General features: G+C 48.4%; 1 protein-coding gene and 1 long non-coding RNA gene across 2 annotated transcripts in view; one reads left to right on the forward strand and one right to left on the reverse strand.

Annotated features, from left to right (window-relative positions):
* LOC134949386 (galectin-6-like) overlaps positions 1-16,502 on the reverse strand; it is a 28,333-nt gene extending 11,831 nt beyond the window's left edge. Inside the window, exons 1-2 of the mRNA XM_063937928.1 lie at positions 16,449-16,502; positions 15,587-15,667 (exon numbers count right to left, since the gene is read on the reverse strand). Of these exons, the coding sequence (XP_063793998.1) occupies positions 15,587-15,667; positions 16,449-16,487 (120 nt within the window). The 5' untranslated portion in view covers positions 16,488-16,502. The remainder of the gene's footprint in view (positions 1-15,586; positions 15,668-16,448) is intronic.
* Positions 16,503-18,569: 2,067 nt separating this feature from the next.
* LOC134947881 (uncharacterized) lies at positions 18,570-22,835 on the forward strand. The gene is made up of 3 exons (XR_010182833.1): positions 18,570-18,667; positions 18,743-18,860; positions 22,350-22,835. It is a non-coding gene; the product is annotated as an uncharacterized LOC134947881 (long non-coding RNA).
* Positions 22,836-25,662: the final 2,827 nt, after the last annotated feature.

Genomic DNA, 25,662 nt, shown 5'->3' on the forward strand with positions numbered 1-25,662 from the left:
AAATGATCGTAGATGTGCTAAATTTAGCACATCTATGATGAACTCTGAATCACCCCCTTAATTTCCTCCACTCTCCATAAGGCAAACCCTGCTTCTTCTCACATGTGCTGGGGAAATTGTGGAGACTTCATTCACATGTGGTGGGAGTCAGGGCCGGTTCTTGCCCTTGCGGCGCCCCGGGCAAAAGTTAGGGGCGTGGCTTAACATGGGGCGTGGTCAGTCACCATTTGTAGCGCAGCTGAAAAAAAAAAGAAAGAAAAAAAAAGTATACTTACTGTACCCCGCTCCTGTTTCCAGACCCTGCAGACCGGCGCCGCTCTTCTCCTCGGATCTATGGGAGAGACGTCAGTCATGACGTCTCTCCCATAGCACAGCATAAGCGCTAGAGGTCAATTATGACCCCTAGCGTCTATGCCACAATGCTGTGCGGTGCGCGATGACATCATCACGCACCGCACACCAAAGGTCCTCTCCATGAAGGGAAACTAGACGCTTAGCGTCTGATTCCCTTCAGAGCGGGGGAGGACCAGCGCCACGAAGGGAAACCAGACGCATAGCGTCTGGTTCCCTTCTCACAGCGGGAGGGGGGGCACAGCGGGGGGACACTGCTGGGGCGCACACTGACAGTGGAGGATCTTGCCATGGTGCGGCGCCCTCCGGAAGGCGGCGCCCCGGGCAAAAGTCCTGCTTGCCCGTGGCAAGATCCGCCACTGGTGGGAGTGCCCCTACATCCCAAGATATTGGAATACCTTACTGGCCCAAATATAATAGCCTGCAATTTGTGGGCAAAACCATGTGCATTGCAGGGGGGGGGGGGGCAGATATAACATGTGCAGAGAGAGTTAGATTTGGGTGGGTTATATTGTTTCTGTGCAGGGTAAATACTGGCTGCTTTATTTTTACACTGCAATTTAGATTTCAGTTGGAACACACCCCACCCAAATCCAACTCTCTCTGCACATGTTATATCTGCCACCCCTACAGTGCTCATGGTTTTGCCCATTAGATAACAAATTTGCTGCTGCAATGAGGTCTAAATTAGGCCCTCAGTTTACTAAGAAGAATGGATAACTTTTTTTGTGGTATTGCATCAGCTATGTTTTTATGACTCATTGAAGCTGCAGTGAGTAAGAGATCAGACCAAATATTTTTGTTCTTAAAATAAAGTTTTCCATACACTGGGATTTTACGTAGATCCCCCTCCCCCTATCCCCCAGGTTAGTAATAGTAATACACACACATTTATAGACCACTGCAAAAAACTAGATTTGGACACAAATCCTCTTTATACCACATTCATACACTTGACAGCTCATTGTTATTCTGTTACAATACCCTTTATTAAATAACACATTTCAATATACTGCCATACTCAGGATTCAAACCTATAACCTGTTGAATTCTAATCAAACACCCTACTCATTGAGCTACTGATCCTGCATGAAGAATATGAACACTATATGAAGCTACTGGTACTTTGTAAAAAAATAATCAGCGTTGCAATTGAGCAGATCTATGTAGTGTGCAGCAATATACGTCCAATCCCTTACAGCCACACACTACATAGATCTGCTCAGCCGCAATGCTGATCATTTTTTCACAAAGTACAATGGGGGTCATTCCGAGTTGATCGCTCGCTAGCTAGTTTTAGCAGCCGTGCAGACGCTATGCCGCCGCCCTCTGGGGAGTGTATTTTAGCTTAGCAAAAGTGCAAACGCATGTGCAGCCGAGCTCTACAAAAACAGTTTGTGCAGTTTCTGAGTAGCTCTGAACCTACTCAGCGCTTGCGATCACTTCAGCCTATTCGTGTCCGGATTTGACGTTATAAACCCGCCCAGCGAACGCCCAGCCACCTCTGCGTTTTTTCAGACGCCTGCGTTTTTACAACCACTCCCTGAAAATGGTCAGTTGACACCCAGTAACGCCCCCTTCCTGTCAATCTTCTTGCGGCCGCCAGTGCAAAGGAAAACTTCGCTAGAACCTGAGCACAACCACAAAGAGCTTTGTACCCGTATGTCGCGCGTGCGCATTGCGGGGCATACGCATGTGCAGAAATGCCATTTTTTCACCTGATCGCTGCGCTGCAAAAGTCGGCAGCGAGCGATCAACTCGGAATGACCCCCAATATACGCTTCACATAGTTAGAATTCTCTATATTTCTATGCAAGGACACATAGCTCAATGAATAAATTGTCTGACTGCAATGCCACAGGCAATGGGTTCAAATCCTGGGTATGTCAGAATCTTGAAATGTAATAAAGGACAGTGTGACTGAATAACAAAGAAATCGCAAGTTGAGTCCATGGGGGGTATTCAATTCTTTGAAAAGTCAGTTGGGTGTCTGTTTTAATAGACATCCAACACTCAACAATTGAATTCCACCCCATGAATGCTGAATTGGTATTAGCGACAGAAGGGGTGTGGTTAGGAGACAGTGGCGGTCAGGAGATGCTGGGCTTCAAAAAGGGGGGAAGCTGCAAGTAATAAAAACTGATAATTGACAAGTGTCCCCTACCCTCTGTGCCCTCTCCGCACACACCTAGTAACATCCCTGCTTACAGGGAACATGATGGTGGGTCCATGTCATACGCAAAAGGATTTACAGACATTGTAGGAAAGATTTTTTTGCTCTAAAGTTACTGACTCAACAATACCCCTTTCACACTGCACAAATAACCCGGTATCAACCGGTGAAAGGGGTCACTGACGAATTCCCAGGTCACCTGACCCGGTAATTCAACCCGGTCAGGTGCAGTGTGAATGGGTTGCCGGGTCGATGCAACCCAGGACCCGTTCACAGCATAGGCAGAGGCCGAGTGGAGATGATTTCATCTCCCAGCGCTGCCTCCGCGCTCACCCCCGATGTCGTCACCGTCTCCGCCCCTGATGGCAACCCGACCCGGAATATTGCAGGGTCGGGAAGCCAGGCTGAAAGGGTCCAAATGCTGGGTTGCGCCCGGGAAGAACCTGTTTCCAATTCCCGGGTGCGATGTGAAAGCTGTATAACCAGCATGTAATGGTAATTAGTGTCAGGTCTTCTGTGGCATTTCCAAGTATATCCATCAGAAACCATTTTATTTTTTTCTAAATTAACAGGAAAAGACATATTATGTACTTGCCGGGCAATGGGCAAAATAATGAGGTTGGTTGGCAGAAAATATAGGATTTTACTTTACCAGTGTCCCAAACAGGGCTATTACACCCTGGGGTGCTGCAGGGGTGCCCCGGGTTGGTGGTCCAGGACCAAACCAAATTCTAACCTAGAGGTGCCATGAAAAAAATGTTGATACTCTAAGGTGCCGTTATTCAGGAAAGTTAGGCAGCCAGCCACTGGGCTGCTACAAGTCCCTCATAAGTAGCACTGGAAGTTTGGTTCTGTGCTGACACCTTCTGGCCGCAATTGGTACTGCATCACATGTAGTTATTGCGATGCACTGCCCTTTCGGTGAAAAGATATTTATCAAACATAAAAAGGAAGGGGGAGGTGTTGCCCATAGCAACTAATACGATTCTCTCTATTAGCTATCTAGTACATTCTGTAAAATCATAAAAATCTGATAGGTTGCTATGGGAAACTTCTCCACTCTTCCTTTTTAGATGCTTTGATAAATCTCCCTCTAAACGTACTTTTATTATCTAATTTGTGAGCATCACATCTCTTTTTGTCCCAATTTGCCAGTGACATTAGTTCCCATAGGCACCCCTCCCATACCCGGGTGTGGTATGTTAGGTAGATTAGACTTAGAACGACAGTGTCTAGGTCGACCACTATTGGTCGACAGTAAGCAGGTTGACATGGTTTAAAGGTCCACAGGGACTCTAGGTTGACATGAGAAAAAGTCGACATGAATTTTTTCACTTTTTTTTGGTATCGTTTTCTCCGTTTAGTGACCGGGAACTCCAATTAGTGCACCGTGTCCCCTCGTCATGCTTCGCTCCATTACCGCTGCGCTTACCGTTCCCAACTGCAGTCCACGTGGATCGTAAAGTATGAAAAAGTTACAAAAATTAAAAAAATGCATGTCGACCTTTTGTCATGTCGGCCTAGAGTCCCCGTCGACCTAGAAACCATGTCGACCTACATACTGTCGACCAATAGTGGACGACCTAGACAGTCTCGACCTACTTACTGTCGACCTAAAGACCGGATCCCCCCATAGCCACCCCGTTGGTATTCCCAATTTCAGTAACATAGAATTAATGTGACCCGGCTACATCATATGCCCAATGTGTATATTTGCTCACATCTGCCTGCATGCGACTGGAGATCTGGGACAGGGAAGGGTACGATGCAGACCTGCGTGGTGATGCATATGCCACTATCAGCATCTGTCTCAGCTGTGGGTGTCTGAGGATTGGTGCGATGGCGGTCACGCTGATGATGGTGGTGAATATGCTATAGGTGTAGAGGTGGCTGCGCAGGCGGTAGGCTACCCTTAATCAGCATTGCGATCACAGTTGTATTGCGATTGCATCGCTGGCCACCATTAGCATGCTGGGCGGCCTCCAGAATGAGAGTGATTTGCTGTTTTATTAAAACTGCAACTGCTGCTGAATAGGGTTCTAGGCTAGGGTTTAGAGGGATAATGACTGGCAGTAAATCCTGATAATTGATATTGGCAATGTGTCAGGTTTATGCTTGGAAAGCAGCCACACCCAGCATTATCCTGTTTTGCTCTCCCCGAGGGAAGTGTGATGGGTCACTGTCCAGCTTTCACTACGTGGCCCGAGCATCAGGTGTGAGCTTATAATGAGGCAGATTCCTTGTTTATGGAGACAACAAAATGACGTGACTACTAAAAAAAGGTCCCTGATACAGATCTATAATAGTTATGTACCTTGTTGGTTAGACCTAATAGTACCTAATAAAATGCAAAACTTTTTAAAGCGCCCACACTTGTCTGTATTCTTGGTTCCATAGTCACCACCATCTGTGCGCACTTATACTAGCTCTATACCCAGTGCGAGATGCGTCTGATATATAGTGCTGCGTGCAGCAGAAGGTGTAGTGCAGTAGGAGGTGTAGTGGTGCGTGCAGTTGGAGGTGTAGCGCTGCGTGCAGTAGGAGGTGTAGCGCTGCGTGCAGTAGGAGGTGTAGCGCTGCGTGCAGTAGGAGGTGTAGTGCTGCGTGCAGTAGGAGGTGTATTGCTGTGTGTAGTAGTAGTAGGTGTGGTGTTGCGTGCAGTAGGAGCTGTAGTGCTGCGTGCAGTAGGAGCTGTAGCGTTGTGTGCAGTAGGAGGTGTAGTGCTGCGTGCAGTAGGAAGTGTAGTGTTGCGTGCAGTAGGAGGTGTAGTGCTGCATGCAGTAGGAGGTGTAGTGCAGCGTGCAGTAGGAGGTGTAGTGTTGCGTGCAGTAGGAAGTGTAGTGCTGCGTGCAGTAGGAGCTGTAGTACTTTTTGCATTAGTTGTAGTGCTGCGTGCAATAGGAGGTGTAGTGCTGAGTGCAGTAGGAGGTGTAGTATTTTGTGCAATAGTTGTAGCGCTGCATGCAGTAGGAAGTGTAGTGCTGCGTGCAGTAGGAGATGCAGTGCTGCGTGCGGTAGGAGGTGTAGTGTTGCGTGCGGTAGGAGGTGTAGTGCTGCGTGCGGTAGGAGGTAGTGCTGCGTGCAATAGGAGGTGTATTGCTGCGTGCAGTAGGAGGTGTAGTGCTGCGTGCAGTAGGAGGTAGTGTTGCGTGCAGCAGGAGGTAGTGCTGCGTGCAGCAGGAGGTGTAGTGCTGCGTGCAGCAGGAGGTGTAGTATTCTGTGCAATAGTTGTAGCGCTGCATGCAGTAGGAAGTGTAGTGCTGCATGCAGTAGGAAATGCAGTGCTGCGTGCGGTAGGAGGTGTAGTGCTGCGTGCAATAGGAGGTGTATTGCTGCGTGCAGTAGGAGGTAGTGCTGCGTGCAGTAGGAGGTAGTGTTGCGTGCAGCAGGAGGTGTAGTGCTGCCTGCAGCAGGAGGTGTAGTGCTGCCTGCAGCAGGAGGTGTAGTGCTGCATGCAGTAGGAGGTGTAGTGTGCGTACAGTAGGAGGTAGTGCTGCGTGCAGCAGGAGGTGTAGTGCTGCGTGCAGTAGGATGTGTATTGCTGTGTGTAGTAGTAGTAGGTGTAGTGTTGCATGCAGTAGGAGGTAGTGCTGCGCGCAGCAGGAGGTGTAGTGCGGCATGCAGTAGGAGGTGTATTGCTGTGTGTAGTAGTAGTAGGTGTGGTGTTGCATGCAGTAGGAGGCAGTGCTGCGTGCAGCAGGAGGTGTAGTGCTGCATGCAGTAGGAGGTGTAGTGCTGCATGCAGTAGGAGGTGTATTGCTGTGTGTAGTAGTAGTAGGTGTGGTGTTGCATGCAGTAGGAGGCAGTGCTGCGTGCAGCAGGAGGTGTAGTGCTGCATGCAGTAGGAGGTGTAGTGCTGCATGCAGTAGGAGGTGTATTGCTGTGTGTAGTAGTAGTAGGTGTGGTGTTGCATGCAGTAGGAGGTGTAGTGCTGCATGCAGTAGGAGGTGTATTGCTGTGTGTAGTAGTAGTAGGTGTGGTGTTGCATGCAGTAGGAGGTGTAGTGCTGCATGCAGTAGGAGGTGTAGTGCTGCATGCAGCAGGAGGTGTAGTGCTGCGTGCAGTAGGAGGTGTATTGCTGTGTGTAGTAGTAGTAGTAGTAGTAGTAGGTGTAGTGTTGCATGCAGTAGGAGGCAGTGCTGCGTGCAGTAGGAGGTGTAGTGCTGCATGCAGTAGGAGGTGTAGTGCTGCATGCAGTAGGAGGTGTAGTGCTGCATGCAGTAGGAGGTGTATTGCTGTGTGTAGTAGTAGTAGGTGTGGTGTTGCATGCAGTAGGAGGTGTAGTGCTGCATGCAGTAGGAGGTGTATTGCTGTGTGTAGTAGTAGTAGGTGTGGTGTTGCATGCAGTAGGAGGTGTAGTGCTGCATGCAGTAGGAGGTGTAGTGCTGCATGCAGCAGGAGGTGTAGTGCTGCGTGCAGTAGGAGGTGTATTGCTGTGTGTAGTAGTAGTAGGTGTGGTGTTGCATGCAGTAGGAGGCAGTGCTGCGTGCAGCAGGAGGTGTAGTGCTGCATGCAGTAGGAGGTGTAGTGCTGCATGCAGTAGGAGGTGTATTGCTGTGTGTAGTAGTAGTAGGTGTGGTGTTGCATGCAGTAGGAGGCAGTGCTGCGTGCAGCAGGAGGTGTAGTGCTGCATGCAGTAGGAGGTGTAGTGCTGCATGCAGTAGGAGGTGTATTGCTGTGTGTAGTAGTAGTAGGTGTGGTGTTGCATGCAGTAGGAGGTGTAGTGCTGCATGCAGTAGGAGGTGTATTGCTGTGTGTAGTAGTAGTAGTAGTAGTAGGTGTGGTGTTGCATGCAGTAGGAGGTGTAGTGCTGCATGCAGTAGGAGGTGTATTGCTGTGTGTAGTAGTAGTAGGTGTGGTGTTGCATGCAGTAGGAGGTGTAGTGCTGCATGCAGTAGGAGGTGTAGTGCTGCATGCAGCAGGAGGTGTAGTGCTGCGTGCAGTAGGAGGTGTATTGCTGTGTGTAGTAGTAGTAGTAGTAGTAGGTGTAGTGTTGCATGCAGTAGGAGGCAGTGCTGCGTGCAGTAGGAGGTGTAGTGCTGCATGCAGTAGGAGGTGTAGTGCTGCATGCAGTAGGAGGTGTAGTGCTGCATTCAGTAGGGGGTGTATTGTTGCCTGCAGTAGGAGGTAGCGCTGCATGCAGTAGTAGTTGTATTGCTGCGTGTAGTAGGAGGTGTAGTACTTTGTGCATTAGTTTTAGTGCTGTGTGCAATAGGTGTAGAGCTCTGTGCAACAGGAGTTGTAGTGCTGTGTGCAACAGGAGTTGTGGTGCTTTGTGTAATAGGAGTTGTAGAGCTTTGTGTAATAGGAGTTGTAGTGCTTTGTGTAATAGGAGTTGTAGAGCTCTGTGCAACAGGAGTTGTGGTGCTTTGTGTAACAGGAGTTGTAGATCCTGTGCAAATAATAGGTGTCACGAATAAAAGCGATATTATTGGAGGGTTGGGGTCATCATCCCTGATCGGGGCCGGAGCTGACGTCACACACCCGCCCTGAAAACGCTTGAGAACTCCTGCATTTTTCCTGACACTCCCAGAAAACGGCCAGTTACCTCCCCCAAACGCCCACTTCCTGTCAATCTACTTGCGTACGCCTAGCGTTCAAAAAATTTGCTGGATTCTTTTACAGTTTGGCATCACGCGCGTGTGCATTATGATACGTACACATGCGCGACCGATAATCAGCCATCTTGCGAATTCGCACAACAGCGATCAGGTCTGAATTAGGCCCAGGCTCATGTGTACTTCTGCACAGCTTTACAGGGAGCCGGCAGTGTGATAAGCTCTGTGTGTCCAATGGGATGGGGGGGCAGGGGGGGGGGTCTCACCCGGCGGCGATAGCAGCAACGGCGGTGGCGGCGCATGAGCAGCCTGACATGGGTATTTTTCTACAAACAATGCCATGATGATGCAGCGGAGTGGCATCGCAGGGACAGAGCTTGATACAGCTGTGCGATGTAATCAATTATCGCAGTGCGGATTGGGACGATTTTATCACATCCTATCGATGCAGATGGTGAGAAATCAGCCCCATAACTTTGGGGCTGATTTGGGAGCAAAACAAAAAAAAAAAAGAAAACAACAAGTAATTTTGCACCTGGGAAAAGCATGCAATGTGAGGGGTGCAGGTACATTTATTTGTTTGCCTGCAGGGTAAATACTGTATGTCTCTGCATGCAGACCACACATGCTGGACAGATGTAGCTTTATGTTAGGAAACGCTCCTCCCGCCACTTAAGCTCCCATAATAACCCACCCTCACTGCAGCGTGGTTTTGCCAAGGTGTAAAAGTTGTTCCTGTCATTGCTCCGCTCCCATCTGTGATTCATCCCCCTTATTCACAATGGTGGCTTCCCTGCATGACAGAGCTATGGAAAGAGTTAAGGTCTGTTCTGTCCTCTTCACTTATAACAATAGTTTTTCTGGCTGCTCCCCACCCAGAGTGCGGGATCGCTGCTGACTCACCCTGACCAGCCCTTCTTCCTCTTGTACCTAGAACATACTATACTGTAAGAGTCCTGAGACTCATCCTCGCTGCACAGTCCACAGCTTATGTTGGGCAAGTGCATGGAAATTGCTGTAATGAAGTATCTGTATTAAGGGCCTAATTCAGACCTGATAGTTGCTGTGCGTTTTTGCACAGCTGCCGATCAGGTCTCAACTGTGCTGGTGCCGCAGTGCGCTGGAACATGCCAGACATGCGATTGGCATCTCAGCCCAGAGATCGCCTCTGCCTGATTAACAGGCAGAGGCGCTCGCAGGGCGGGAGGGGGCGGGCCGGCGGCGTTGGACCGCTGTTTTGGGGGCGTGGTCCGGGCAATGCAGGCGTGCCTGGACCGTGCGGGAGTCTGTGCTGGTAGGGAGCTACTCTTCAGGTACAAAAGCATCGCCACCGTGCGATGCTTTTGTACCTATGCGGGGGGAGGGGGCAGTGCCAGGCATGTGGAGCGGACTAGCCCTGTGCTGGGCTACAGTTCTAACATTTAATAAAGGTTTTTGTTTGTTTCCTTCCCCATTTTTTTCAGCTTATGCTTTAATATTAGTATATGTCCCGTCTCCACTCCTAGGCCTCTAGTGTCCTGACAGTAATCGTACTATATAATAAGTCAGGGGCGTGGCTAGAGAGGAGGAGGCCCGTGTGCAGGCTCCGTCAGGTCCCCCTCCTATCTAGCTGATGGCAGCGCTGAGACTCTGGGCACTAGGGTCTCTTGGGGTGCTGTCTCAGAGTCTACAGCGCATGCGCAGATCTCCAGGGAAATGGTGTGACTGCCATTTTTCCAGTGATTTTCCTACTGCTCATGCACAAAACATGGGAAAAATCAGGGCCAGATTAACAATGGGGCGGATGGAGCTACAGCTCCAAGCCTCCACATAAAAATAGGCCCATCATTTTGGCAGCAGGATAATGACCAGCTGCACAGCTGGCTAAACAATCATAATTGATCATTATTAAAATTGTTTTTGTCATTTTTCTCACAATATTATCCAATTTTTCTATGTTTACGTATTTAGGGAGACATTGGGGCTCATAGTGTGTAGGGTATGCATGCCCACATGGCTCTGGCCACAATCACACAGCACTGGTCACAGCTCCTCTCCTTCTCAGTATAGGCCCTTGAAAATTTTCAGCTCCAGGCCTATGTGACCCTTAAACCGGCCTTGGGAAAAATGGTGCTGTGCCATTTCCCCGGTGATTTCTGCAGCGCTGCTGCTTCACCGTGGGACTCCGGAGGGTAAATATTACAAATAACGGGTGCATTGCACCCATTATAAATACGTCAGTGCAATAAGTATAGGCCATGTAAGATTAGGCAACAGTATAACATAAAGAGACATGCGTGATTATCATTAATTAGAGGACTTCAAAAATAAAGTGAGGCATTCCAGTGACGGCTCCTAGGGGGCCCTGGAACGGAGATAGGACATATACTACAAGGAGTAAACTATCAATTCTCCACATGTACAATGGTAAGATTTGAGCAGAAAAGGAAAACCAAACATGTAATTGAGGAAGGATAAATTTGTAGACATCAGATATCCTGTTAGCAGCTGTACTTTACCATTGGTAATAGGTGCGCTGGGGTCTATCCAATTAGCCCTGCTGCCGGCGTCCTTATCCCCCAATACCCGCACTTATCCAGGATTATGTTTTGTGTGCAGCCGCCAGAGCCGCGATAACACTTGGGATCATGGCCTTTAATTGGATAACGCGATAATGACCATTGGTCATAAATCACAATATCCCGCCATTTTTAACGGATTAAAATGCATCAGGGGTAACTGGATACCCCACAAGCTGGACCCACTGAGGCACCCAGACACTAAGGGGGTCATTCCGAGTTGATCGCTCGCTGCCGTTTTTAGCAGAATTGCAATAGGCTAAAAACCGGCAGCTCTGCGCATGCGTATGGGCCGCAGGGCGCACGCGCTAAGTACTTTCACACAAAACTATGCAATTTTACACAGGGCCGAGCGACGCTTTTCAGTCGCTCTGCTGATCGGTGAGTGATTGACAGGAAGTGGGTGTTTCTGGGTGTTAACTGACCGTTTTCCGGGAGTGTGCTAAAAAACGCAGGCGTGCCAGACGAAAACGCAGGAGTGGCTGGAGAAACGGGGGAGTGGCTGGCCGAACGCTGGGCGTGTTTGTGACGTCAAACCAGGAACCAAACAGTCTGCAGTGATCGCAATCTAGGAGTAGGTCTGGAGCTACTCAGAAACTGCAGGGAAATATTTAATAGCAGAACTGCTAACCTTTCGTTAGCAATTCTGCTAAGCTAAAATACACTCCCAGAGGGCGGCGGATCGGTAATGAGGCGGAGCAGGAAGTGTTATAGTGCTTAGAGGTAAATGTATTATAGCTTCACAGATCATGCCGCTATAACACTTCTGTAAGATAGCACGCCCTTATGTAGGGCAATGTATGAACGGTCCGTTCCAACACCTGCAGCTATCGATTTCAACAGCTGCAGGTGTCATTGCCCATTGCCCATTCACTGCCCATTCACTACACAGCAGGGATAGCTCTGTCCCTGGCTGCGGCGGCTGCCGGCTCCAGGCTGCATAGGAGATCTCTCGATAGTAGCGAGATCTCGCGTCGGAACTAGGCTGATGCGCTGTGGGGGGTTCTGCCAGCGATCACCAGAGGGCGGAGCTTTCATTCCTCCACTTTGGCCTCCGAGATGTTAATACATCTCGGTGCTGCCGATTCCTACTTTCCCTTGGTAAAGAAGTAAACATACCCTCCAGCTGGACCTTTTTGGCAGGTACAGTACCTTTTTTTATAGTCTGTACCGATTTTTGGCTCTCCAAACTTCCATTGAAAGTATAGGAAAAGGGGCGTTTACCCGTGGCCACGCCCCCTTTCCCAATGTGTTCCGATTTTTATGTGCAAAATGTTGGAGGGTATGAGTAAAGCAGGAAGCATTATACCTCCACGATATGTGGGAGTATAATACATTTACCCCCAAGTCCAGGAAAGAGATCCGGCACAATGGTACAGTGCGTTATCTATGAAACACCTGTACAAATGCCGCACACTGGGGGTCATTCAGACCCGATCGCACGCTGCAGTTTTTTGCAGCCGTGCGATCGATTCTGAACAGCGCATGTGTGGGGCCGCAATGCACAGGTGCATCGCTGGCCAGCGACGAAAACAACAAAGAAAGAGTTTGCAGCGGCGAACGAAAGAAGATTGACAGGAAAAGGCCATCCGGGGGTGTCAACTCACCATTTTCTGGGCGTGTCGAGGAAAACGCAGGCGTGCCCGGCCGTTTCCAGCAAGGGATTCTGACGTCAGTTCCAGGAAGGATCATCGCAGCGGGTGAGTAAGTCCTGTGCTGTGCAGAGACTGCACAAGCTTTTCGTTTGTGCAGCTCTCAACACAAGCGTTTGCAGCCCTGCACAGCGATTACCTCCCCTTGTGGGCGGCGATTACCTGGTCGCAGCAGTGCAAAAAATAGCCTGCATGCGACCAGGTCTGTCTTGAGGTCAGGCAGCGTAAGCAATCTCTGATGCAGGGAAGATAGCCATAGCAGGGATGTCAGTTACAGCAGGAGAGGCTCTTAGCATCTCCCAGCTTTTCGCGCCCAAGTAACGGGGGGGGGGGGGGAGCGGTCATGTATGCCTGTACTTTGCGGGCTTGACTCTGGCAGAGAAATAGGAACTCCAGACCAGAAACAAAGACAAACCACTCCTTAATGTTGTGGCACTGCTACAATCAACTTGGGGGGAATTTGTCCGAAACCGTTACCGGTCAGTTAAAAAGTTGAAGTCCGAAGCCCAAATAAAATGGGACCACGCTTGGGGGTCTATTCATGAAGCAGTAAAAATAGTGGAGACGTGAGCCAGTGGAGAAGTTAGCCATGGCGACCAAACAGCTGCTCTGTATAATTTTATAGTATGCAAATTCTAAATGTTACGTCAATGCTGATTGGTTGCTATGGGCAACTTCTCCACTATCTCACTTCTCCACACTTTTCACTGCTTCATGGATAGACCCCTTGGTGCCCCGCCCACCGGAAGCCAATTATATCTGAAAGAATTAAAAAAAAAAAAAACGCCTAGAGAGACAGTTTTGCAAATACAGTTGCTGTGCAATTTTTTGTGTGTTAGATATACCCCTTTCACATCGCACAAACAACCCGGTATCGACACAGCGTATTGCCGTGTCTACACGGGTCAGTGTGCGATGTGAAAGCACTTTCGGCGAATTAGCGTGTCACCTGACCCGGTAATTCAACCCGGTATAAAAGAAGGATTATACCCGGGTTGAATACCGGGTCAGGCGCAGTGTGAATGGGAGCCGCGTCGATGCGACACGGCTCCCATTCACAGCATAGGGAGAGGCGGCGCAGGAGATGAGCTCATCTCCCAGCGCCGCCACCACCCCCGCCCCTGCTGCGCCCCCCCCGCTGCTATGGCAACCGACCCGGTATATTGCCGGGTCGGAAAGCCATCAAAGGAGACCAAATGCCGGATCCCACCCGGTAAGGACACGTTTCTCTTACCGGGTGGGATCCGGCATTTGCGATGTGAAAGCGGTAATACTCTCTCATTGGGGCTTATTTACTAAAGGCCAGTACTCACGGCCCGATGCTGGAGAGATGTGTGCTGAGCGAACCGCTCAGCACACATCTCTCCCGGCGCTCAGCACAGCGCGATCTGTGCTGAGCGTGCGGGGGGAGACGGGGGGGCCGCTCACTTCACCCAGCGGGTGAAGTGAGCGACCCGCTAGATTGGCCTGCATGCAGGCCAATCTAGCAGCAGCGATAGCGATGCGCGGGGCTGCGCATCGCTATCGCTGTTAGGGCTACACACGGAGCGATCTTGCTGAAAATCTAAGCAATCTAGTCAGAATGCTTAGATTATCGCTCCGTGTGTACCCCCCTTTAGTCTGGGCGAAAGATAACGTGGAGACTTATAAAGTACCCGCCAATCAGCTCCCAACTGTCATTTTTCAAACAGCCAGTAACATGGCAGTTAGGAGCTGATTGGCTGGGACTTTGGTGGAGATGTACTAAGCAGAGATAAAAATGGAGAAGTGAGCTAGTGGAGAAGTTGCCCATGGCATCCAATCAGCATTGATGTAACATTTATAATTTGCATACTATAAAACAATACAGAGCAGCTGATTGGTTGCCATGGGCAACTTCCTCACTGGCTCACTTCTCCACTTTTATCACTGCTTAGTACATGTCCCCCTTTATCTCTCTCCACTGTATCACTCTCCAAGGCTTAGTACATACTGTATGCCCCATTGTGAGAGTGTATCTAACATTACCAGTACTTACAGTGGGGAGAGATGGTTTACAATCCTCTGCAAGTAGAAAGCTGTTGACGCAAGTTTTCCCAAAACCGCCAATGGCTTTGGAAAACCTGATTAAAAACAGTTACATAATAACATAACTATTATGACTATTTAATATTTAATTAAAAACAGATGATCACAAAGTCCTTAAAAAAACAACATTCAAAATGGATGGGAACTACGACAATGGATTTGAGGATTACAGCAGGCTGGAAAGCTGGCATTAATTAACATGAGGGGACAATAAGATGGCACACCGCCCCTCATATTCCTGGCGCTGTGTGGAAATCCTGGAAGGTGGTGGCGTCATGTGGCACGGCGGTATCTTTGAGCCGTGCACCCTCATGAATGAATGAGTCTTTGCGAATGACACACCCCTCTTGCTGGAAATGTCCACACTTTAGTATGCCACAATAACCTCTGCCTCTTAGCCCGTGTGGCAAAGCCATGTCTACCTAAGTGAAGCCGTAGAGGAATTAGAAATACTGCATACTAAGCTACTGTATGTGGTGGCCCATCACTAGAGTCGCACACAAAGGCCCAAAGGAGTGTTACTAATTTGGAGCTGCTTACGGTAAATAGTAACTGACTGGGCGAGGCTGTGCCATGGCGTATCTTCAGATAACGCCATTCCACTCCAACACAATATACTGTGCCACTTATTGCCCCGGTTCTGCCCACTCTCCGGACTGAGAACAGGGCTCACAGGTGAAAAGATTGAACCTAGCCCTATTTACCGTAAAGGACCATCGGGTCATACAGAATTAAACTGAGAAGGTAGAGTAGTGTTATATGTAATGGCATAGCCCTTTGTACTTCAATTCATCAGTAAAATTATAATTGTGTAGTCTGGTGAAATCCCAGTTGCAGCAGAAAGTGGTTAATTTACTTATTCAGACAAAACTGTCTGCACTAGATCTTTTTTTTTTTTTTTACAAACTAGTTCTAACATCTCAAATATGTGTCTCTGAGTCTCATGATCGGAACGAGACACACCCAAAATAGCAGACAGCAGGAGGGTGGTGAGCCAGCCCACCTCAGCCTTAACTTTTATACTGCAGAAGTTCTAATAATCTGATCCAAAATTTAAGGCACATTTGGGGAAATTTGTGCTGGGTTTATCAAGGGGGCATCTCATTTATCCAGACAATGCTTCATAAGCCGAGAAGGCGATAATAATAAATACATTGATCTAATCTCTCTACAGTAAGTGCAGGCACAGACACAGTGACACACAGCAGCTGGTTAGGTGGTACTCACCGGGTTATATTCAGGCTGGTAGCCTGGTGCCGGTACAAGAGCCATGTTTGATGCCAGTAACTTTCTCAGTGCAGAGCTTTGCTGCGGGATGAGAGATGCTTTATATCCTCTGAGGGAGGGGCTCGTGTGTACAGTATGTTTAAAAAAAACTGGTATATCCACTTCTAACTGGGAGCCAGTAACGTAGAGAGACGCCTGCTGGAAAACTGGCAGACAGGCTGGAAAATAAACAGAATATTCTAGCAAGTAAACAGGCACCGCTTCACAATGAGTGTGTAACCTATACCCGTCATATTGGGGTGTTCACAATCTCAGCGTTAGTTTAGTGGGGATTTGCCGTGTGATTAATCAGTACCTGTTTCCCCGTGTAACTTACATCTCACGCCTGTGTTCTGCTACACAGAGACAGCGAGCTTCCCAAAGATGGAACGTATTCTTTCTCATTGTGGGGAAGATGAATCAAGCCTTTGAAGTTGGAAAGAGATAAAGTGGAGATGTTGCCCAGAGTTTCTGTCATTTATCTAGAAGGTTCTGTAGAATCTGGTTGGTTCTCTCTCCCACACTAGATAACAGGTAATGTAATAGATACACTATCTGAGTTGCAGTAAGTCACCGGAATTAGGGTTTTCCAGCAATGGAATGGCAGAAAAAAAGAATGAGAAGGGTGGAAAACTTAAATCTACAATTTCTGGGGAAAATGGATTAAGTACTTTTTAATGCTATTTAGTTATTGCAGTCAGTTTTAAAAATTATGTTCTGTGTATGTACGCTGTGTCTCCTCAGTTTACCCAGGTACACACTGGCGGAGGGAGACTGGTAACTGGCACAATGACAGGGGGAGGGGGAGCAGATGAATAATCACCATTTCCTGTTCTTGCTTCCTCAGCGTAAGAATTTTCATGCCTGGTGTAAAGGGGACGGACGCCTGTAAGTGTATAGTCACTGGCAAAGTGTCAGGCAGCGTTAACTGCAGACACAGCCCTGGGCCTAGGATTTAGGCTCGCTGCTAGATGTCATAACTGTAATGGCTAGTGCAAGCGTGGCTGCTTGTTAAAAAAAAGGTGGAGACACATGAAAAGGTTAATTGTGGTCCCAGAAATGCAATATGCTTCCTGACATGGCATATTACCTAATTAGAATATAGGGGGTAACTCAGACCTGATCGTAGCCTCAAATGTGTTAGAAGTTGGGCAAAACCATATGCACTGCAGGGGTGGGTGGGGCAGATATAACGTGCAGAGAGCGTTAGATTTGGGTGGGTTATATTGTTTCTGTGCAGGGTAAATACTGGCTGCTTTATTTTTCCACTGCAATTTAGATTTCAGTTTGAACACACCACACCCAAATCTAACTCTCTCTGCACACTTTATATCTGCCCCCCCTGCAGTGCGCATGGGGCCTATTTCAGAGTTGATCACAGCAGGAAATTTGTTAGCAGTTGGACAAAACCATGTCCCTCATTCCGTGTTGTTCGCTCGGTAATTTTCTTCGCATCGCAGCGATTTTCCGCTAATTGCGCATGCGCGCTGTTCGCACTGCGACTGCGCCAAGTACATTTGCTAAGAAGTTTGGTATTTTACTCACGGCATTACGAGTTTTTTTCTTTGTTCTGGTGATCGCAATGTGATTGACAGGAAGTGGGTGTTTCTGGGCGGAAACTTGCCATTTTATGGGAGTGTGTGAAAAAACGCTGCCTTTTCTGGGAAAAACGCGGGAGTGGCTGGAGAAACGGGGGAGTGCCTGGGCGAAACGCTGGGTGTGTTTGTGACGTCAAACCAGGAACGAAACTGACTGAACTGATCGCAGTGGCAGAGTAAGTGTCGAGCTACTAAGAAACTGCTTAGAAATTTCTAATCGCAATTTTGAGAATCTTTCGTTCGCAATTTTGCTAAGCTAAGATTCACTCCCAGTAGGCGGCGGCTTACGTGTGCAATGCTGCTAAAAGCAGCTTGCGAGCGAACAACTCGGAATGAGGGCCCATGTGCACTGCAGGTGGGGCAGATATAACGTGCAGAGAGTGTTAGATTTGGGTGGGGTGTGTTCAAACTGAAATCTAACACCCCTTTTCGACCTACGTACCGTGTCCGATCCGGGATGTTTAACACTGCTACAACCCGTGTCGGCTCCCCCGTTTCCACTACACTTCGACACGGGTTATTCCCGTGTCTGATCTGTTTCCACCTAACCCGGGTAAGCTCTGTAAAAGCCTATTGCTGTCATTACAAATGGACTTTTTACTGTCTCATCAAGATGATGTCATCAAAAGGACCAAAACAGAGGGGTGGGGCCTGCTCACAGCATTGCAGCAATGGACGCCGGTGCAGTAGCTGTGTCTAGCATGGAGTCGCAGACTGTTTGCAGTTTACTGCTGCTTTCTGCTACAGACAGCTTGATGCAGCTTTTCACCTTGTGCTACCTACTGCAGAGCTGGAGAAGGAGAGCTCAATTCTTTGCAGAGAGGGCTACCTATCGACGCAAATATTTGAAAAGGAGGAGAGCGCGTATATCATCCACTGTTGTTATTTCTCTCATAACAATGAACTGTACACCAAGCCGAAGAATGTGGATGAGAGATCGCAGACATGGGGAAGCATTCATGCAGACTATTCTAGCATATCAGGAGGAGCAGTGGATGGCAAACTTCAGGATGTCTCGCGCTACATTCGAGTATGTTTTGGAACTACTGTCCCCCGCAATAACCATGCAGACCACCAGGTTCCGTAAGCCCATTGAGCCAGCCAGGAGATTAGCGATTGCTCTCTGGTGGTATGCTACCCCTGGAGAGTATCGCACAGTTTCCAGTTTATTTGGAGTAGGGATTGGCACGGTCTGCAAGATTGTCTACCAGGTCACGCGGGCATTGCTGGATACCATGTACCATCGCTTTATTTCCTTGCCACAAGGACAGCGGCTAGATGAGACTATAAAAGGGTTTAAGAAGCGTGGCTACCCACAGTGTGCTGGTGCCATAGATGGGACCCACATCCCCATCATCGCCCCCCGTGACAACCCAGCAGACTATTACAATCGTAAGGGTTGGCATTCCATTGTTCTGCAAGCGGTAGTGGACCACAAATACTGGTAAGCACTGTTTCATTAATGTGTTTGAAATAGGCTTGGCCTGTTTTATGATAATGCATAAACCTTTATTTTTAGTTTCACAGATGTCTTCATAGGGTGGCCCGGACGGTCACATGATGCAAGGGTTCTCGCCAACTCCGATCTTTACAGTATTGCTGAGGACAAGCTTGGTGGATGGCTTTTCCCTCGAGAGGTAAGATTATTTACTACCTAAACTGAAATGTTCGCCCATAAACCAATAGTCAAGTTTTACCCCTGTAATAATATTAATGTTTTATTAACAGAAAATAAGAATTTACTTACCGATAATTCTATTTCTCGTAGTCCGTAGTGGATGCTGGGGACTCCGTCAGGACCACAGGGGGACTAGCGGCTCCGCAGGAGACAGGGCACAAAAGTAAAAGCTTTAGGATCAGGTGGTGTGCACTGGCTCCTCCCCCTATGACCCTCCTCCAAGCCTCAGTTAGGATACTGTGCCCGGACGAGCGTACACAATAAGGAAGGATTTTGAATCCCGGGTAAGACTCATACCAGCCACACCAATCACACTGTACAACCTGTGATCTGAACCCAGTTAACAGCATGATAACAGCGGAGCCTCTGAAAAGATGGCTCACAACAATAATAACCCGATTTTTGTAACAATAACTATGTACAAGTATTTCAGACAATCCGCACTTGGGATGGGCGCCCAGCATCCACTACGGACTACGAGAAATAGAATTATCGGTAAGTAAATTCTTATTTTCTCTGACGTCCTAAGTGGATGCTGGGGACTCCGTCAGGACCATGGGGATTATACCAAAGCTCCCAAACGGGCGGGAGAGTGCGGATGACTCTACAGCACCGAATAAGAGAACTCCAGGTCCTCCTCAGCCAGGGTGTGCCCCTGACCAAGTAGCAGCTCGGCAAAGTTGTAAAGCCGAGACCCCTCGGGCAGCCGCCCAAGATGAGCCCACCTTCCTTGTGGAATGGGCATTTACATATTTTGGCTGTGGCAGGCCTGCCACAGAATGTGCAAGCTGAATTGTACTACACATCCAACTAGCAATCGTCTGCTTAGAAGCAAGAGCACCCAGTTTTTTGGGTGCCTACAGGATAACAGCAAGTCAGTTTTCCTGACTCCAGCCGTCCTGGAACCTATATTTTCAGGGCCCTGACAACATCCAGCAACTTGGAGTCCTCCAAGTCCCTAGTAGCCGCAGGTACCACAATAAGCTGGTGCAGGTGAAACGCTGACACCACCTTAGGGAGAAACTGGGGACGAGTCCGCAGCTCTGCCCTGTCCGAATGGACAATCAGATATGGGCTTTGTGAGACAAAGCCGCCAATTCTGACACTCGCCTGGCCGAGGCCAGGGCCAACAGCATGGTCACTTTCCATGTGAGATATTTCAAATCCACAGATTTGAGCGGTTTAAACCAATGTGATTTGAGGAATCCCAGAACTACGTTGAGATCCCACAGTGCCACTGGAGGCACAAAAGGGGGTTGTATATGCAGTACTCCCTTGACAAACTTCTGGACTTCAGGAACTGAAGCCAATCTTTTCTGGAAGAAAATTGACAGGGCCGAAATTTGAACCCTAATGGACCCCAATTTGAGGCCCATAGACACTCCTGTTTGCAGGAAATGCAGGAATCGACCGAGTTGAAATTTCTTCGTGGGGCCTTCCTGGCCTCACACCACGCAACATATTTTCGCCACATGTGGTGATAATGTTGTGCGGTCACCTCCTTCCTGGCTTTGACCAGGGTAGGAATGACCTCTTCCGGAATGCCTTTTTCCCTTAGGATCCGGCGTTCCACCGCCATGCCGTCAAACGCAGCCGCGGTAAGTCTTGGAACAGACATGGTACTTGCTGAAGCAAGTCCCTTCTTAGCGGCAGAGGCCATGAGTCCTCTGTGAGCATTTCTTGAAGTTCCGGGTACCAAGTCCTTCTTGGCCAATCCGGAGCCACGAGTATAGTTCTTACTCCTCTACGTCTTATAATTCTCAGTACCTTGGGTATGAGAAGCAGAGGAGGGAACACATACACCGACTGGTACACCCACGGTGTTACCAGAACGTCCACAGCTATTGCCTGAGGGTCTCTTGACCTGGCGCAATACCTGTCCAGTTTTTTGTTCAGGCGGGACGCCATCATGTCCACCTTTGGTCTTTCCCAACGGTTCACATTCATGTGGAAGACTTCCCGATGAAGTCCCCACTCTCCCGGGTGGAGGTCATGCCTGCTAAGGAAGTCTGCTTCCCAGTTGTCCACTCCCGGAATGAACACTGCTGACAGTGTTATCACATGATTTTCCGCCCAGCAAAGAATCCTTGCAGTTTCTGCCATTGCCCTCCTGCTTCTTGTGCCGCCCTGTCTGTTTACGTGGGCGACTGCCGTGATGTTGTCCCACACGGACACTGACACGTCGACACTGGAGTCAGTGTCCGTGTCTCGACCGACTGAGGTAAATGGGCGTTTTAAAGCCCCTGACGGTGTTTTAGACGCCTGGACAGGTACTAATTTGTTTGCCGGCCGTCTCATGTCGTCAACCGACCTTGCAGCGTGTTGACATTATCACGTAATTCCCTAAATAAGCCATCCATTCCGGTGTCGACTCCCTAGAGAGTGACATCACCATTACAGGCAATTGCTCCGCCTCCTCACCAACATCGTCCTCATACATGTCGACACACACGTACCGACACACAGCACACACACAGGGAATGCTCTGATAGAGGACAGGACCCCACTAGCCCTTTGGGGAGACAGAGGGAGAGTTTGCCAGCACACACCAAAACGCTATAATTATACAGGGACAACCTTTATATAAGTGTTTTCCCTTATAGCATCTTAATATATAATCATATCGCCAAATAAGTGCCCCCCCTCTCTGTTTTAACCCTGTTTCTGTAGTGCAGTGCAGGGGAGAGCCTGGGAGCCTTCCCTCCAGCAGTTCTGTGAGGGAAAATGGCGCTGTGTGCTGAGGAGAATAGGCCCCGCCCCCTTTTCGGCGGGCTTCTTCTCTCATTTTTCTGACAACCTGGCAGGGGTTAAATACATCCATATAGCCCCAGAGGCTATATGTGATGTATTTTTAGCCAGTATAGGTACTTTCATTGCTGCCCAGGGCGCCCCCCCCAGCGCCCTGCACCCTCAGTGACCGTTGGTGTGAAGTGTGCTGAGAGCAATGGCGCACAGCTGCAGTGCTGTGCGCTACCTCATGAAGACTGAGAAGTCTTCAGCCGCCGATTTCTGGACCTCTTCTCTCTTCAGCATCTGCAAGGTGGTCGGCGGCGCGGCTCCGGTGACCCATCCAGGCTGTACCTGTGATCGTCCCTCTGGAGCTAGTGTCCAGTAGCCTAAGAAGCCAATCCATCCTGCACGCAGGTGAGTTCACTTCTTCTCCCCTAAGTCCCTCGTTGCAGTGAGCCTGTTGCCAGCAGGACTCACTGAAAATAAAAAACCTAATAAAACTTTTACTCTAAGCAGCTCTTTAGGAGAGCCACATAGATTGCACCCTTCTCGGCCGGGCACAAAAACCTAACTGAGGCTTGGAGGAGGGTCATAGGGGGAGGAGCCAGTGCACACCACCTGATCCTAAAGCTTTTACTTTTGTGCCCTGTCTCCTGCGGAGCCGCTAGTCCCCCTGTGGTCCTGACGGAGTCCCCAGCATCCACTTAGGACGTCAGAGAAATCGGTGATCGTACATGGTGTGGACATCCCGGTCCATCTCATTGGTGATGCAGCATACCCATTACAGCGCTGGCTAATGAAGGGCTACACCCAGCATGTTCACTTATCCCCCGAACAGACATCATATACCCATGCCCTAAGTTCGGCCCGTATGGCAGTGGAGAATGCGTTTAGGCGTTTAAAAGGACGCTGGCGCTGCCTCATGAAGAGGAATGATGTGGACTTGAAAATAATGCCAGATATAGTAGTGGCCTGCTGCATTCTCCATAACATATGTGAGATTCAAAAGGAAAACTTTCTCCCCGAGTGGAATATACATGATCATGGGGCGGGGGTCGCTGTACATGATGCACCAGGCTTGGTGGGGGGGGGCATGACGCTGCCAGCGAGTGCATAAGGGCCACCATTGCAGCTAATCTTCAAACAATGTTGCAGTAGAGAAGACAGACAAGTTTTTGTGTGCAAACAATTTTTGTTTATTTCGTTTTCAGTTATAAAAATTTGGTTCAAAAGTTGTTATTATATTTTTTCTTTTAAACAGTTGGCACACATTTTCTGAGGTAACAATATAAAATATTTAAGTGCAAACATGTCACTGTAAAATTCCACATAACGCAAGGGGTCTTCAACATGTGTCCCTCCAGCTGTTGTGGAACAACATGTACCAGCATGTGTTGCTATGTGTTTCCACAACAGCGAGAGGGCCACATGGTGAAGACACCTGCCCTGAGGTAAAAGAGTAAAGTGCAAACAGGGCACTCTGTAAATAAAAAACCCTAATGTTTGGTTTGGCAGGTATCGGGTTACCCCCAATATTTGGATCACACTGCCGCACATTTTCTGAGGTAACAATATAAAATATTTAAGTGCAAACATGTCACTGTAAAATTCCACATAACTCAAGGGGTCTTCAACATGTGTCCCTCCAGCTGTTGTGGAACAACATGTACCAGCATGTGTTGCTATGTGTTTCCACAACAGCTAGAGGGCCACATGGTGAAGACACCTGCCCTGAGGTAAAAGAGTAAAGTGCAAACAGGGCACTCTGTAAAAAAAAACCCCTAATGTTTGGATCACACTGCCGCACATTTTCTGAGGTAACAATATAAAAAGGTTGCCCCAATATCTGGATCCCACTGCCCATTTTCTGAGGTAACAATATAAAAGTTTAAAGTGCCAACAGGGCACTCTGTAAAATCAAAATAATGTTTGCATTTGTAGGTAACAGGGTTGAGGATACAGTGCAAACAGAACCTTAAAACACAAACATTGTTTTATAACCCGCTGCTCTAAGGCAGTTGTCTATATACCCGAAATTCTGAGGATTGCGGGATTTGTGTTGGGGGATTTGAGGGAGGCTCATAGTTGTATGGACCATATGGGTGCTGTGGGTAGGCTGTGTCTTGCTGTTGTGTTTGTGTGGTATTCCCTATGGTACGTGCAAACGTGCGTTCAAAAAATGTCATCTGCCTATCATGCATGGTCATTAACTGACTCATAAAAGTTTGATGCATTTCTTTTTCTGACGCAAGAAATCTCTCAAGCCGTGCATCTTCCTGGGCATTGAGCTCACTATCTGCCTCACGCAGGTGATCCACGATAATGGACTTCATTGCTTTGACCGTTTGTTCTGTTTTGTTCAGTTTCTTTATCCGCTGTGGAACGTTGTAGACTGTGAAGGAGATGAAACAGAATGTAAGCAACAGTATAAAAATAGCAGTGGTAGCATATACGTGTTTGTGGCCTTCTCCCACCTGCACACTAGCTATACTCTGCAACATTACCATGATTCTATTAAAAAATAGCAGTGGTAGCATATACGTGTTTGTGGCCTTCTCCCACCTGCACACTAGCTATACTCTGCAACATTACCATGATTCTATTAAAAAATAGCAGTGGTAGCATATACGTGTTTGTGGCCTTCTCCCACCTGCACACTAGCTATACTCTGCAACATTACCATGCCTTTACATATAGGGACTGCTGCAACTGTATTTGTAATGGTAATACTTACTATTTGAGCGCAAAGTCGTGGTCTTGGCGGGTTGCGACGTCTCCGCCTGAGACTGTGGTACGTCCTCAATAGTGGCACTGATGGAATCATCATTGACGGTCGAGTCTTCGAAACTGCTGTCCGATATAAGCAGCGGGGATGATGGGCTGCATTGTGAGCTGGGAAGGCTGTGCTGTGTTTCGTCACAGTCCTCGTCGATTGACATCTGGCGACTGGCAGAGCTGGATGACGATAGTGCTATGGGATTTGTTATCGCAGTTTTGCCGAAGACACTATAGCATAGGTCATAATATGGCCATTCCATACGCCCAGCACCACTTTTCTTGCGGTTATGGTCGTGTACTTTGGTGAATTGTCTGCGTAGTGCCTTCAATTTGTTAACGACTTGTTGCTGGGTTTTTTGGATGCCCCTTTCTGCCAGCATAAGGGATATGTTCTTGTAGACGATAGCATCCTTAACTGTTCCAGTCACCTGCCTTCTTATTTCTTCCTCTCCCCGAATATTAAGCAGCTCTTTGATCTCTGTGTCTGACCAGGTATGGCTAGCCATGTTGCTGTGCTGGAGCTTCTGCTGCTGTATATTGTCTGTTTGTTTGGAAGCTGCTGCAATAAAAATATCTGTATGTACCCAGCGCGACTTCAGAGTGTTTTGTTTGCAAGCTGCCTCAATGCCTGCATGTGCCCAGCGTAGTGTTGTTTGCTGCTGCGGTGCCTGCATGTGCCCAGCGTGTCTCCCAGGGATTACATCATCTTCCAGTGCCCCAGAAGCAGCCAATCAGCATCTCAGAGCGTTACTCGGGTCTGAAAACACGTGTAATGACCGTTTCCACTGCACCGCTATCCGTGTCATTACCGTGTTCTACCCAGGTAAATAGCCGGGTTGGATTCCCGGGTCACTCAACCCGTGTTGACCCGTTTCCACCTACTAAAAATCCGTGTCGATGCGCGCCCCCGTGCAAAAACACGGGTAAAAACAGCTAGTGGAAAAGGGGTATTGATTGCAGTGTAAAAGTAAAGCAGCCAGTATTTGCCCTGCACAGAAACAAAATAACCCACCCAACTCTAACTTTCTCTGCACATGTTATATCTGTCTCCCCTGCAGTGCACATGGTTTTGCCCAACTGCTAACAAATTTGCTGCTACGATCAACTCTGAATTACCCCCATAATGTACTGTTGCAATAGGGAATATGGATCCGTGGTGACATGTTTGGGTTAATATGATATATATGTAATTGCCATAGAATCCAGACTTCACTAATTGTTCACTTCTAATGGCTGGTAACATTTTTCACAGT

The sequence above is a fragment of the Pseudophryne corroboree genome, chromosome 8 (assembly GCF_028390025.1).
Source record: "Pseudophryne corroboree isolate aPseCor3 chromosome 8, aPseCor3.hap2, whole genome shotgun sequence".
NCBI lineage: Eukaryota > Metazoa > Chordata > Amphibia > Anura > Myobatrachidae > Pseudophryne > Pseudophryne corroboree.